This window comes from Chiloscyllium plagiosum, chromosome 4 (assembly GCF_004010195.1).
Source record: "Chiloscyllium plagiosum isolate BGI_BamShark_2017 chromosome 4, ASM401019v2, whole genome shotgun sequence".
Lineage (NCBI taxonomy): Eukaryota > Metazoa > Chordata > Chondrichthyes > Orectolobiformes > Hemiscylliidae > Chiloscyllium > Chiloscyllium plagiosum.
This window is the reverse complement of record NC_057713.1, coordinates 74,637,337-74,653,898: the sequence shown is the minus strand read 5'-3', so window position 1 is coordinate 74,653,898 and position 16,562 is coordinate 74,637,337. Positions and strand designations below refer to the sequence as shown.

General features: G+C 42.5%; 1 protein-coding gene across 1 annotated transcript in view; it reads right to left on the bottom strand.

Moving 5' to 3' along the window:
* Nucleotides 1-16,562, bottom strand: part of LOC122549129 (cytochrome b5) — a 48,650-nt gene that overhangs the window by 9,898 nt on the left and 22,190 nt on the right. Inside the window, exons 2-3 of the mRNA XM_043688447.1 lie at nt 3,016-3,144; nt 1,395-1,424 (exon numbers count right to left, since the gene is read on the bottom strand). Of these exons, the coding sequence (XP_043544382.1) occupies nt 1,395-1,424; nt 3,016-3,144 (159 nt within the window). The remainder of the gene's footprint in view (nt 1-1,394; nt 1,425-3,015; nt 3,145-16,562) is intronic.

Sequence of the window (16,562 nt, the reverse complement as noted above, 5' to 3'; positions counted from 1 at the left end):
GGAGTTCTTGGACTAAGGGGGACAGGACCGTGTCGAGGTATGCAGAGATGAGTTCGGTGGGGCAGGAGCAGGCTGAGACAATGGGTCGGCCGGGGCAGTCAGGTTTGTGGATTTTGGGCAGGAGGTAGAAACAGGCGGTGGGGGGTTGTGGGACTGAGGTTGGAGGCGGTGGATGGGAGATCCCATGAGGTGATGAGGTTCTGGATGGTCTGGGAGACGATGGTTTGGTGGTGGGAGGTGGGGTCATGGTCAAGGGGGCATGACACCAGTCATGGATCATAAAATCCCGAAGTGTGGGAACGGCATTCAGCCCATTCAGTTCACACCGACCCTCTAAACAGCATCCCATCCAGATTTAAACCCCTATTTTAATCCTGTAAGCTCATATTTACCATGGCTAATCCACCTATCCTGAAGATCCCTGGGCACTATGGCAATTTAGCATGGCCAGCTCACCCAACCTGCACATGTTTGGACAGTGCGAGGAAACTGGAGCACCCAGAGGAAACCCATGCAGACACAGGGAAGAATGTGCAAAGGCCACAGTCACCAGAGGTTGGAATTGAACCTGAGTCCATGGCATTGTGAGACAGCAGCGCTAACGACTGCGCCATCATGCCATCCCTAAGTTGGGGTAATGATGGAATAGTCCCCATTTGATTCCGTACAGTGTGGAAACAGGCCATTTGGCCCAACAGGTCCATACCAACCCACCCACACCCACATCCCTCTGACTAATGCACCTAACACTATTGGCAATTTAGCATGACCAATTCACCTGACCCACACATCTTTGGATGGTGGGAGGAAACCCACGCAGACACGAGGAGAATGTGCAAATTCCACACAGACTGTCACCCGAGGCTGGAATTGAACCCGGGTTCCTGGAGCTGTGAGGCAGCAGTGCTAACCACTTGCCTGGAGGTGCAGGTCCAATAACTTTCAAGAAGCTTGACATCATCCAGAAAAAAGCAGTCCATTTGATCGCTGCCAGATTCTCAACCATACACCTGTTCAGCGGTTATGCAGTAGGAGCAGTTTGTACAATGTCAAGGTACCTTTGACAGCATCTTCGAAATCCATTACCACTTCCAGCTAGAAGGTCAAGGGCAGAAAATACATGGGAACACCACCCTCAAGTTCTCCTCCAAGCCAAACCATCCTGACTTGGAAATATTCCATCATTCCTTCAGTGTCACTGGGTCAAAATCCTTAAACTTCTTTCCTAATGGCACTATGGGAGTCATTACACTCCAAGGACCACAGCAATTCAAGAAGGCAGTTCACCATCAACTTCAAAGACAACTAGGGATAGCCATTAAATGCTGGGTGAATCAGTGAACTCCTGTACCATACAATAAAAAGTAAAAGCTTTTATTCTAACAAAACCTTACCGGTGGCTTCACAAAAGCTCCTCTATCATCCTGCAATAAAATAAATAAAATACATTATCAAAAATTCATTTTGGTAATCCAATAGTCATACCCTGAATGATTTCACATTATAAAGTTATTTATTGAACCATGGTTTTAATCTGATCATCTGGGACCTCGACCTCCCTCTCCATTTTGCATTATTTGCTCAGAATTGCCATTTTCATATAGTCAGTTTTGCTATAATAGGTGTTTCTTCAATGCGAATTTGTTTTAATGTGATTGAAGAATTTAGACTGTTATTTGTAGAATGCGAACTTTCCTACCTATATTGACTATAGTGCGATTCGGCCCATTAGTTTAGATGGTGCGGCTATAGCACAATTTCCTTACAATGTGTAATCACACAAGAATGGAACTATGTCAGAACTGACTGTGCTCAATATTACAACTATAGTCAGAACTGACTGTACTCAATATTACTATACTCAATGTTACAAGACTCTAGTTCTGATAATATATATATCGTATTACAAATGGATTGGACTTGGATTTAATTGGTCAAGCCCTTAAAAACTTGCAGGGAGCACTAAAATAATAAATTGGGTTAAAATTTAAAAGAACAGACAAATTAGCAGATTGTGAAGAAGGATGCAAAAGGAAACAATTGTTGAAGTGATAGATATTTAATGGAATAATTAGACTATAATTAAATACTAAATGGAAAATAAAATTACTAATAAAACCAGAGAACAGGAATAAAAATTGGAAGTAAATTTAGAACGGTGAAAGCGAGATGGCAAGGTGAAAAAGTTGCATATTCTAGAGATGAAACATATTAGTTGCTTTCATCCATGTCTTTGTCATTTCAATTCCCCAGGGTTTACCTGGCTGGAGATCCATGAAAATTTCCATCCATTGCCCTCCATTAATCATCTCATTCAAATATCTACTGCCCATATTTTTACAACGTCAGTTTTCACTCACCTATCACATCTCTCCTTGCTACACAGGCTTTGTATTCCATTGTTCCTCAAATTTCAGCTATCTTTAAGTCCTCCTAGTTTTGCTTTTACCTATTCATACAACATCATCCAGTTTGAACAATTTCATTTCCCAAATTCTCCATTCCAGTGACTTGGTCTCCTGAATTTCTTATCCATCATCTCCACTTTATTAATGGCTGCTTCTTCAGTTAAAAGTCCCCTCTACGTTGTAGGGTGCACAATCATGTAGTAATCAAGGAGTGCCACACAGTGGACGTATTGGTCAATTTGAGTAGTGGTTCCTTTAAGACAGCTGCATGAGTTAGCCACTGGCTATTTACAGAGACCGTACTGTCAGAAACAGGACAGGTACAATGAAGAGGAAATCAGAGACAACATTCAATAAGCTACCTCGAACATTTATTCTGAAAGTTCTCTTTAAAGCTCTTCTCTGATCATTCCTATTAAAACCAACTTCACATTCTTGCTGGACATCCAATTGCTTCTCCTTCATGCCTCTAAAGTGCTTGAACAATCTTCTATTTTGATAGTGTTACATTAATGTTATTGTTCAACTGAGTTGAGTCAATAACCTCAGGATTTCTAAATTTAATTCTGAAAGTAGTGCTACAAATTTCAGAGGTAACAAGACTCACAGGATGAAGTTCTCCAATGAAGTATTTTTTTGTCATCTCTCGTGCATCAGTAGAATGTCCAACGTCATCAAAAGCTTCTGATGCATCACCTCCTGCTTGCTCTCGGAGTACTTCTTCACCACCAGGATGCTGCAAGACACAATAAAATGGTTGAAGTTAGCAATTTAAAAATTAAAGAACAAGCAGATATTATTCATACATGCCATGATTGATTTGGAGATGCCGGTGTTGGACTGGGGCGTACAAAGTTAAAAATCACACAATACCAGGTTATAGTCCAACAGATTTAATTGGGTTAAGTTAGTGCTTCCAATTAAACCTGTGGACTATAACCTGATGTTGTGTGATTTTTAAAGAAAGACTGGATAGGCTGGGACTTTTTTCCACTGGAGTGTAGGAGGTTGGGAACTGACCTGATAGAAGTTTATAAAATAATGAGAGGTATAAATAAAGTTGATGGTAGATGTCTTTTCCCTAAGATGGGGAATTTCAAGACAAGGGGGCATATTTTTAAGGTGAGATGAGAAAGATTTTAAAGAGGCAATGTTTTTACACAGAGAGTGGTTTCTGTGTGGAATGAACTTCCTGAAGAAGTGGCGAATGTGGGTATAATACAATGTTTGAAAGACATTTAGATGGATAGGAAATGTTTGGAGGGATATGGACCAGGAGCAAGTAGGTGGGGCTAGTTCAGTTTGGGATTATAGTTGGACTGAAGAGTCTATTTCCATGCTGCATGTCTTTAAATCTGCTCTGGAAATGTGTTGCTGGAAAAGCGCAGCAGGTCAGGCAACATCCAGGGAACAGGAGAATCGACGTTTCGGGCATAAGCCCTTCTTCAGGAATGAAGAAAGTTTCTCTCAGTCTTGAACATACTTAATGACCCAGTCTCAACAGCTCTCTGCATTAAAGAATCTCCACAGATTCACTACCCTCTGAGAGAAGAAATTCCTCTTCATCCAGTTCCTAACTGGGCAGGCTCTTATTCTGAGATTATTCCATTTTGTCCTCGATTCTTCCACAGGAGAAACAGCCTTTCCACAACTTCCATGTCAAGTTACATATTTCAATAAGGTCACCTCTCATTTTTCTAAACTCCCATGTGTCCAAGCCCAATCTGCTAAACCACTCCTCAGAATTATATTATTCCATAACCGGGATCAATTTAGTGAAACTTCTCTGGACTGTCTCAATTATTAATATACATTTCCTAAGATAAGGGGATGAAAACTGTTCACAGATCACAGAAAGTGGCCAATTTGCACTGGTTAAAAGCCTGTTCTTTTCTCCACACACATTTATCACTAAATGTATGAATTAATAAGCTGAATTGCAAATTCTATGCACGAATTGTACAAGAACAAAATGTTCTCTGATCTGTGTGAATTGGCTGTTTATCCCACTGCTGTTGAAAAGATCTTGAGTTAGTGTGATCACAAAGATATTATTTAAGCATGTTTGCTATATTTAAGAGGTATTTAGATGTATACTTGTCAATTTGTAGTAAATTGGGATTAGAATAGATAGGTGGTTGTTTTCGACTGACGCAGAGGTGGTGGCCCGAAGGACCTCATTCTATGCTGTAAACCTCTACGACTCTATGCAAGGAGCCAAATCCATCCTGTCTCAGAGTCTTAATTAACTCTGCAAAAGGTGCAGCACATATTTATAGTACTCAAGTTCCTATTCTGTCACACAGCTTTGAAAATCCAAGACTCATTAGATACCTGGTATGTTGTTTTGAGTACAGTACACATATACAACCTGACATTAACTTTGCCTATAGTCCCTCCTTTGAGGCCTCTGATCAGACCAGCCTGATGCATACAGGACATTCCATTCAGGTGGATGAAGGAGCAATGCTCCGAAAGCTAATGTGCTTCCAATTAAACCTGTTGGACTATAACCTGGTGTTGTGTGATTTTCAAATTCATACATATGCTTGCATCCAAAAATAAAGATTATGTGGAAAGATCATTCACTACATGCCCCTAAAAAACTCAGAAGCCATTTCTTTCTTGTAATTTCACCATGTATTTTTCCTCAAATTTTGTTACATACAAACAAACAAGTCTGTCAAGATGGCTGGACACTCATGCAGACACAGACAGCCAAACAATCATGAATCTCTGTCCTTTAACTAGTCAGAAATTTTTGACTCAAATTTGTATTATTTTGGCAAAGATTTCTGGCTTGATGCTATTAAAGGTGTTCCAGTGAAACGGTCCTTAGTTGGTTCATTGCAGCCTTTAATGTTATTCCATTCTTGGACAGGGTAGGATTCATTTGCTATCAGCCGTATAGGAATGAACAATATAAGTAAAATGAGAAAATATGATGTTCTGCTGCAATGATTTGAAGAGTTAGAGTCCAAATTAAATGTGAAACCTCACTTGCTAATACTCTGATTTTTATCATAGTCGCACTTCAATTGGCATCAGGGATGCAGATTCGACAGTTGAGTACATGGGCTCAAAGCATGGTGGAGGAAGAAGGGGTTTCAGTTCATCCAGCACTGGCACTAGTACAAGGGAAAGAAGGAGCTGTTCCATGGGGCTCCACTTAAATTGGACTGGGACAGGTTTTCTGGCAAATCTTAGACCAGGGGTGTGGATAAGAGGTTGATTTAAGGGAAAGGACAAGGGATAGGTGAAGGAATATATCGAAATTTAAAGGAGAACAGTGGAGGCAATAAAGCTGTGTAGTGATTCAAGTAAAAGATGGGCTGTGGGGCTGCGAGATTAATAGTAATAGTGGATCAATGAATAAAGGTCCATGTATTCATAACAAGATAGATGAACTAGTGGTACAATAGAAATAATTGCTTTAATTGCCATTAGAGATGGTAAAGGTGATCAAGAATGTGAATTAAATATATCAAAATGCACAATATTTGGGGAAGACAGACAGAATAGGATGAAATATGATATGTGAAGGAGAGAGAGAGAGAGAATGAGAATGGAGGCTGCTATAAAGACAATGCAAAACAGTGGGTAACCTTAACCTTCTCACAAACTAGACAAAACAAATTGAAAATTAGGAGTTCGTAGAATGTCTTTGCAACATATTCCTCAAATAACGTGCTATGGAATGAATAGGAGAAAATTATATTATACAATAGCATGGCTAAATTAGTAACCCTATAGTAAAAGATTGTATGAGAAAATAAGTCAAAGCTTCCATAAGTTTGATATACTCCAATACCAAACAACAATCATAAATCTAAACAAAGACAAATTATCGTTTCCCTTAAATCAACCTCTTATCCACAGTCCTGGTCTAAGGTTTGCCAGAAGACCTGAGGAGAAAGTGAGGTCTGCAGATGCTGGAGATCAGAGCTGAAAATGTGTTGCTGGAAAAGCGCAGCAGGTCAGGCAGCATCCAGGGAACAGGAGAATCGACGTTTCGGGCATAAGACCTGTCCCAGCCCAGTTTAAATGGAGCCCCAGGGAACAGCTCCTTCCTTCCCTAGTACTAGTGTCAGTGCTGGATGAACTGAAACACCTTCTTCCCAAACCATGCTTTGAGGTGAGCTAACATTGATTGGGTAAATAGACTTAAGAATATGGTGACAAATAAACATTGGAGAATATTTACAACAATTCAACAAAAATAAATTCCATTAAAATAAAAATCTCTGCAAAAAAAAAAAACCCATCTATGCCTTACCAGGGAAACAATGGAGAGTGTTAAATCAAAAACAGAAAAGGCTTCCAGTGTTGCAAAGTGAAGCCTCTAAACCTGAGGATTGGAAGTAATGTAGAAATCTGTAAAGACCAATTGACAAATTAAAGATGAGAAAAAAAAGACCAAATTAAATACAGGAGCAATCATGAAGCTTATAGAAATGATAGATGTTGATTAATTCTGCATCTGTCTTCACAGAAGATGGAAGTAACTTATCCACTATTTCTGATATCTTACAGGTCCCACCTGAACTGGAGGGACACCAACATCCTGGGCCAGGAGGTTTGCTTCAGCTCTTCAGGAGATTTTAAACTAGCTTAGCTGGGGGGTGGGAACTGGAGCACTGGATCGGAGGATGAAGTAGCTAGCGACCATCCAGATACAGTGTGCAAAGGTTCTGTGAGGAGGGATAGACAGTTGATAGTGCAAAGTTGTAGTTGGTGTGATGGGCTGAAGTGCGTCTACTTTAACGTAAGAAGTGTCAGGAATAAGGGTGGTGAACTTTGTTCCAAGTACTAATATATGCTCTATGATGTTGTAGCCATTATGGAGATTTGGGTATCACAGGGGCAGGAATGGTTGTTGGATGTTCCAGGGTTTAGATGTTTCATAAAGAATGGGGGAGTAGAATTAAAGATATGAGCGAGTGGCATTGCTAATCAGGGATGGTATCACAACTGCAAAAATGAAGGTCATCGAGGATGGTTTGTCTACACAGTCAGTATGGGTGTAAGTCAGAAACAGGAAAGGAGCTGTCACTTACTGACAGTTTTTTTTTAAAAAACAGACCCCCAACAGCAACAGAGACACGGAGGAGGAGATTGGGAGGAAGATTTTGGAAAGGTGCAGAAGTAACAGGGTTGTTGTCATGGGGGACTTCAACTTCCCTAACATTGTTTGGAACCTCCTTAGTTCAAATAGTTTGGATGGAGCTGTTTTTGTCAGGTGTGTCCAGCAAGGATTCCTGACTCAGTATGTAGATAGGCCAACTAGAGGGGAGGCCATATTGGATTTGGTGCTTAGCAACGAACCAGGTCAGGTGCCAGATCTCTTGGTGGGAGAGCATTCAGTGATAGTGATCACAACTTCCTGACCTTTACTTTAGTCATAGAGAGGGATAGGAGCACACTGTATGGGAAAATATTTAAGTGGGGGAGGGGGAATTACAGTGCTATTAGGCAGGAATTGGGGCTCCTAAATTGGGAAATGCACATCAGAAGTGTGGAGGTTGTTTGGGGAGCACTTGCTGTTAGTGCTGGATAGGTTTGTGCCACTGAGGCAAGGAAGGGATGGTAGGGTGAAAGAACCTTGGGTGACAAGGGACCGAGTCAAGAGGAAGAAAGAAGCTTACTTAAGGTGGAGGAGGAAAGGATCAAACAGAGCTCTAGAGGGTAACAAGGTAGCCAGGAAGGAACTGACTAATGGACTTAGGAGAGCTAAAAGGGAGCATGAAAAAGCTTTAGCGGTTATGATTAAGGAAAACCCTAAGGCACTCTACATTTATGTGAGGAAAAAAAAAGGATGGCCAGAGTGGGGGTAGGGTCAATCAGGGAGAATGGAGGGAACTTGTGCCTGGAGTTGGGGGAGACGGGGAGGTCGGTCCTTAATGAATACTTTGCTTCAGTATTCACTAGTGAGAGAGGGACCTTGTCATTTGTGAGGACAGCATGAAACAGGCTGCTATGCTTGAACAGGTTGATGTTAAGAAGGAGGATGTGCTGAAAATTGAGAAACATAAGGATAGATAATTTCCCTGGGCCAGACGGGATATACCCAAGGTTACTGCAGAAAACGAGGGAAGAGACTTCTTTGGAGATGATCTTTGCATCCTCACTGTCCACTGTAGCAGTACTAGATGATTGGAGGGTGGCAAATGTTATTCCCTTGTTCAAGAAAGGGAATGGTGATAATCCTGGGAAATTCTAGACTAGTCAGTCTTACATCTGTGGTGGGTACATTATTGGAGAAGATTCTGAGAAGTAAGATTTATGATTACTTGGAAAACCATAGTTTGATTAGAGATAGTCAGCATGGCTTTGAGGGGGGCAGGTCATGCCTCTCAAGCCTTATTAAATGTTTTGAGGATGTAACAAATCGCATTGATAAAGGTGGAGCAGTGGATGTGCCGTACATTGATTTTAGCAAGGCATTTGATAAAGTTCCCCATGGTAGACACATTCAGAAAGTACGGAGACATGGGATATAGATTAAATTAGATTCCCTACAGTGTGGAAACAGCCCCCTCAGCCAACCAGTCCACACTGACCCTCCGAAGAGTAACCCATCCAGACCCATTTCCCTCTGACTAATGCACCTAACACTATGGGCAATTTAGTAGGGCCAATCCACCTGACCTGCACATCTTTGGACTGTGGGAGGTAACCGGAGCACCCAGAGGAAACCCATGCAGACACGGGGTGAATGTGCAAACTCCACACAGACAGTCGCCCGAGGCTGGAATAGAACCCAGGTCCCTGGCGCTGAGGCTGCAGTGCTAACCACTGAGCCACCATGCCACCCTGGAGAATATAGGGAAATTTGTCTGTCTGGATTCAGAATTGGCTTGCCCATATAAGTCAGAGGGTGGTAGTAGATGGAAAGTATTCAGCCTGGAGCTCAGTGACTAGTAGTGTTCCGCAGGGACCTGTTCTGGGACCTCTGCTCAGTGATTCGTACAAATGACTTGGATGAGGAAGTGGAAGGGTGGGTTAGCAAGTTTGCGGATGACACCAAGGTTGGTGGAGTGATGAATAGTGTGGAGGGCTGTTGTAGGTTGTAACGGGACATTGGCAGGATGCAGTGGTGGGCTGATAACTGGAAAATGGAGTTCAACCTGGAAAAGTGAGTGGTGATTCATTTTGAAAGGTCGAATTTGAGTGCAGAATACAGGGTTAAAGGCAGAATTCCTGGCAGTGCGGAGGAACAGAGGGATCTTGGGAGTCCATGTTCATTGATCCCTCAAAGTTGACACCCAAGTTGATTGGGTTGTTAAGGCGGCATTTGGTGCGTTGGCTTTCGTTAGCAAGGGGATTGAGTTTAAGAGCCGTAAGGTCATGCTGTAGCTTTGCAGGGCCCTGGTTAGACAACATTTGGAATATTGTGTCCAGTTTTGGTCGCTTCATTATAGAAAGGATGTGGAAGTTTGAGAGAGGGTGCAGAAGAGATTTACCAGGATGCTGCCTGGACTGGAGGATATGTCTTATGAAGAGATGTTGAAGGAGCCAAGGCTTTTCTCATTGGAGCAAAGAAGGGCTCCAATTTTGGTTTCATCTGCAAACTTACTAAGTGTACCTCTTAAGCTCGCATCCAAATCATTTATGTAAATGACAAAAAGTAGAGGATCCAGCACCGATCCTTCTGGCACTCCACTGGTCACAGGCCTCCATGTCTGAAAAACAACCCTCCACCACCACCCTCTGTCTTCTACCTTTGAGCCAGTTCTGTATCCAAATGGCTAGTTCTCCCTGTATTGCATGAGATCTAACCTTGCTAATCAGTCTCCCATAGGAAACCTTGTCGAACGCCTTACTGAAGCCCTCATCAATCCTCTTGGTTACTTCTTCAAAAAACTCAATCAAGTTTCTGAGACATGATTTCCCATACACAAAGCCATGTTGACTATCCCTAATCAGTCCTTGCCTCTCCAAATACACGTACATCCTGTCCCTCAGGATTCCCTCCAACAACAGGCCCATCACGGAGGTCAGGCTCACCGGTCTATAATTCCCTAGCTTGTCTTTACCGCCCTTCTTAAACAGTGGCACCACGTTTGCCAACCTCCAGTCTTCCGGAGGTGTAGTGAACAGCGAAGAGGGTTACCTCCGATTACAACAGGATCTGGAGCAGATGGGCCAATGGGCTGAGAAGTAACAGATGGAGTTTAATTCAGATAAATGCGAGGTGCTGCATTTTGGGAAAGCAAATCTTAGCCGGACTTATACACTTAATGGTAAGGTCCTTGGGAGTGTTGCTGAACAAAGAGACCTTGGAGTGCAGGTTCATAGCTCCTTGAAAGTGGAGTCACAGGTAGATAGGATAGTGAAGGCGGCGTTTGGTATGCTTTCCTTTATTGGTCAGAGTATTGAGTACAGGAGTTGGGAGGTCATGTTGCGGCTGTACAGGACATTGGTTAGGCCACTGTTGGAATATTGCGTGCAATTCTGGTCTCCTTCCTATGGGAAAGATGTTGTGAAACTTGAAAGGATTCAGAAAAGATTTACAAGGATGTTGCCAGAGTTAGAGGATTTGAGCTGTACGGAGAGGCTGAACAGGCTGGGGCTGTTTTCCCTGGAGCGTCGGAGGCTGAGGGGTGACCTTATAGAGTTTTACAAAATTACGAGGTGCATGGATAGGATAAATAGACAAAGTCTATAGTAAAATGAAGAGTATGTAGGTTAATTTGGTCATAGAGCAAGATACAAGGCCAGTACAACATCAAGGTCCAAAGGGCCTGTACTGTTCTATGCTCTATTGCCGCTTTTGGATTATAATTAACTTGTAATGAGAGGCTGAGAAAATTGGACCTCCACTCTTTGGGTTTAGAAAAATGAGAGGTAGTAATGTCTTTGAAATACAAGATGCTGAAGGGGTCTGACATAGTGGCAACTGAAAGGAGCTTTACACGGACTGTGGAATTAAGAACGTGGGCCACACAGCTGGAAGGAGAAGGAGAAATGATATGGGAACAAAATGAAGGAGAAATGATATGGGCGGCACGGTGGCACAGCGGTTAGCACTGCTGCCTCACAGCGCCAGAGACCCGGGTTCAATTCCCGCCTCAAAATGATATGGGAACAAAATGAAGGAGAAATGATATGGGCGGCACGGTGGTTAGCACTGCTGCCTCACAGCGCCAGAGACCCGGGTTCAATTCCCGCCTCAGGTGACTGACTGTGTGGAGTTTGCACATTCTCCCCGTGTCTGCGTGGGTTTCCTCCGGGTGCTCCGGTTTCCTCCCACAGTCCAAAGATGTGCAGAGTCAGGTGAATTGGCCATGCTAAATTGTTAGATAAGGGGTAAATGTAGGGGTATGGGTGGGTTGCGCTTCGGCGGGTCGGTGTGGACTTGTTGGGCCGAAGGGCCTGTTTCCACACTGTAAAGTAATCTAATCTAAAACCAGTGACGTGCGATTCAGGAGCAAGGGCAGTCAAGTTAAAAAGAAATAGTGAGAGCGGGAAGATATTTGAAGCAGACAGATGGCAGAGTTGAGAGAGACTCAGCAGCAAAGCCAGTGATGTTCCAGAAGCAGACTGACTGATGGCTGAGACACACTTGGGAACAAGAACAGTGAGAGTGGAGAGGGAGAAGTCCCAAACAAACAGACTAATAATAGAGCTGTATGAAACTAAGGAGGACAATGACGATGGAGAAGCAGACAGACAGACAGATGGACAGAGTTGTGAGGGACTCAGAAGTGAAGACAGTGAGGTTAAAAGAAAACAACAGTTGCAGCAGGAAGGTCTCAGAAGCAGAAAGACAGAAGGCAGAGTTGAGAGAGATTAGGGAGCTAAGGCAATGAGAGTGGAGAGTAAATAGGTCTCAGAAGCAGGAGAGGAACTTGGAAGGGAAGACAGAGAGGTTAAAAGGGATATTGAGATTGGAGATGTTCCAGAAGCAGACTTCTGGAGAGAGTCTTGTAGTGTGGGCAGTGAAGTTAAAAGGAGCAGTGGGGACAGAAAGAGTGTGGAGGGGTCACAGGAGCTGATAGACTAATGGCAGACCTGGGAGAGCCCTTTTTTTGAGGTGGGGGGGGGGGGGGTTGGACAAAGGCAGTGATGTTAAAAGAAACAGTAAAGGCAGGAAAGTCCTGGAAACAGATGGACTAATGGTGGAGCTGCGTGGGACTCAGGAGCAAGAACAGTAAGGATAAAAGGAGCAGTGAGGGTAGAGGTCCCTGGTGCAAAGAAACTGAGAGTGCAGCTGTGGAAGATTCAGAAGTGAGGGAAGTGAAGTTAAAAAGAGCAAAGAGCAGAGAGTGGAGAGATCCCAGAAGCAGGCATACCAGGGACAGAGGTGGATCAACAAAACTGAAGTGTGACATTGCAGGAAAGCAGCAAGGTAATTGGTGGGTATTTCTCTCTTGCACTTGAGACTGGATGGACGACAAGACCATAAGTGCAGGTTAAAAATTTTACATAGGTAATTAATATTTTGGAACTTCACTCCAGCAAGCAAGGCAAGTTAGCTTTGAAGGGGCTCTGGATGGATGTTCAACATAAGAAGATTCTTCCAGTCTACACTTAAGAGTAAGGGCAAAATGAGGCTAGGGTCCATATTCTATCTAAATTAAGGGATGTCTGAGGAGTTCAGGTCTGTGACGTGCACGTCCTACACCATGTGGAAAACCCTAGATGCAATGGACGGCCATATGTAGGAGGCACCTCCGGCTGCAATAACTCACCTCCAGATTTTGGAGCTTGAGCAGAAATTTAGGGGCACCACACAGCAGTCACATAAGAGGATAGTAAATAACACATTTCAGGACATGGTCACTCTGCAGCTTAAGGAAATGCAGGCAGACAGGGGGCAAGGGTGGCCATCAGACAGAAGAAAGGAATCAGATAGGGTGCAAGGAAACCCTCCCTCATTAGCACCCCCACCTGCTCGCAATCCATTTTCAGCCTTGGAAAACAGCGAGAGGGAGTTGTGTGGAAGGATCATAGGGGATTTTAGGGGATTTTTAGCAACTAAAGTTGACAGGTACTTCTCTGACTTTAAACATCACTCCAGGATGGTATGTTGCCTCTTGGATGCCAGGATCAAGGAGGTCACTGAAAAACAACTTTCTGAAAAGCACCCCCTCCCACCCAAGGACAGCAATTTGGAGATAGTGACCATCACTCAATTAGATTTAGGACAGTTATGGAAAAGAACAAGCATAGGCACAGATTATAAGTTTAAACTGAGGAAAGATTAATTTTGCTGAGATATGATTTAACCCAAGTAGACTGGAACCAGCTATAAGCAGATAAAAATGCCAGAGCAATAGAAGGCATTCAAGGAGGAAATAGTAATAGTAAGGGCAAATATGTTCCAGTCAGGAACAAGGGTGGGATCAGGAACAGCAAACTCCAGATGTCAAGAGGCATAAAAGTGAGTCTTAAAGACTCTGCTTGTGGCAGATCCAGAGGGCTCATTATGCTGCTTTACAGTATCAAAGACCTAGGTTTCATTCCAACCTTGGGTGTCTATATGTATGAAGCTTGCACGTTATCCCAGTGTTTGTGTGGGTTTCCGCTGGGTGCTCTGATTTTCCCCCCACAGTCCAAAGGTGTGCAGGCTGGATTGTCAGCAATGACAAGCGACAGGAATAGTGTTGGGGGCTGCGTCAAGGTGGGATGCTCTTCAAAGGTCAGTGCAGACTCAATGGGCTATTTGGCCTCTTTATTGGACTGTAAGGATTCTATGAATTGATAGAGTGAAGCTTTTTCCAATTTAAAATATGCAAGAACAAGAGGACATGGATATAAAAGGATGTACAAACAAAGCAAGGGTTGTGAGTTAAAAAAAAACTTTTTAATGGATTTATAGACTGTCACTGAATGTTTACATTGACCTGCTGCTATAGCTGGCTATACCAGAGATTAAATCACATTAGGTTTAGCACAGCATGGCTTTGTTGTCAGTAAAAAAATTAAATATAAAACTTTTGTTGGAATGAATATTCCAAAGGAAATAAATAAGTAGAAAATTGTAGTAAACTTGCTGCTAAAGACAACATGTCTTTTCAAGTTTATATTATGCAGCTATAATTAGAGTAAACAACATTCGATATATTGACAAGAGGTTGAAGATTTTACCCAAACATTTCCTGGAAATTTCAAATACAATTGTGAATGGTAAGAAATGATGACCTAGCTAGCAGTATAATATTCTGGAATGTATATGATAGGAGGAGTGTAATTGCACTGGAGAATGTGCAGAAGAGATTATCAGGATGTTAAGTGGGCTGGAGACCTTTAGTTGTGAAGAGAAATTGGATAGACTGGGATGTTTTTCTTGGAGCAGAGGAGACTCTGGGGACATGACTGAGATGTATAAAGTTATGAGGGATGTCGGCTGAGTAGACTGGAAGAAACTTGTCCCTTTGGTGGAGGGATCAAACACCGGGGGCATAGATTTAAGGTAAAGTACAGAAAGTTTGGAGGGATGTGAGAAAAATATTTTCACGCAATGGTAAGGCATACAAGGCTAGGGGCTAAGTGCTGGCAAGTGGGATTACAATAGTTGGATGGTTGTTTTTGACTGGCACAGACTCAATGGGCTGAAGGACCTTTTTTCTATGCTGTAGAAATCTATGACACTATATCAGTGAATTGTTAGGGTTGTGGAATAAATTGCCTGAAAATATAGTGGAGGCTTTCAAGGCTGCATGGGATGATTATGTGTAAGGTAACAGTTTGCAGGGATATGGGGAAAGAAGAAGATTAGCATAGGATGACAAAATTGGTGCAAACATGATGCACCTCCTTTTGTGCTCTGACCGTGTAGTTTTAAGATCCATACCTCTGCAACAACCTAGCCAGCAGATTGGGCTCGGGGGCAAAAACATAAAAAGTTAAAAAAAATCTCAGTAGCTATGTTCAATCTGACTCATCACAGACATACTTCGTTTCCATTTAGCTGCCATCTGCAAAACCCAGTCTGCAATTCTGTCATCATTTCTGTTTCACAGGTTTGGCTTTCATTGTCCAGTCTTTACAGGGCTTGGGAAAACAGCACATAAAAAGGAGGCAGTGGCTGGTGCATGTCACAGATAAGTATCTTTTCTTCCTTTGAGTGCACTCCTTAAAAAGTCAGAAAAAGTTCCAGGCCCCCTCACCTTCTCAGCCACTTAAAGAAACTTCTGCTATCTGCCAAAACTTTTCCCACCAATTTGGTCTAATCTCCGCTCCCGGTTGTCACAAATACCACAAAGCCTAATATTTTTAAACTAACTTTCTCCAGTTAACAGCTAAAAGAATGACATGAATATTTTTTCACAATTTAAAATATTTACTAAAAATCAAAACAGATTAAAAACACCATTTGATCCAAAGCCATCTTTGTTGGTAACATACACTTTAAACCACAAAATAATGTACTCTGTTCTTATTTTTATTCCAACCAAAAGCAAACAAATTCACTGGCATACTTTATTCTGTCTCTTAGACTGACGTGCAATTTTTCCAACAGCAAAGTGATTCTTAGAGGGTTTTTCTCTGTTCTCAGTCTGGTAAAATGCAGTCTTAGAACGGTCTTTCATTGCAAGGTTTTCTTTTTCCCATAAATTCTCTCGCCTAAGCTCAGTCACTCTTTCAATTTCATTTTAACTAACCCAAAACGTGACCTTTTCCATCAAACAAGAGCTCCCACGTGCATACCTGCCTGGAAAACCATAGGAATGTTTTGGTCTGTAGCCATACTCTCTCCCAAATCCTGGCAGACTCCAAAACACTGAAATATTCACTGATAATCTAGGAAAGCCCCAAACATGACTGAAATAATTCCACTGAGGCCAGTATCCCGTCACCAAGTCACCCTTTATTTATATGTGGCAAGTCCTGGACGTTGCTCCAGCTTCCTCAGACCCTGTTCTTGGACAGTCCTTTTTTTTTCCAAAATAATAAATCTTTTATTGACAGTCCTTTTTTTTTCCTGTCAGCGAGGGTTCTCTGTTTGGACCAGATTAACAGCCCAATCAGGGAACTCATATTCTAGGAAGTCCACCGAGTTGACCTCATTATAAAATCACTATAATGACGTTCAATGATCAACTTTTCACAGTGGAATCTTGATTATCCAGCAATATCGCAAGGTCCCAGTGATTGGCTAAACTAGGTTATCTGGCATTTAATTATCCAAACGAAATACTGCCCGCC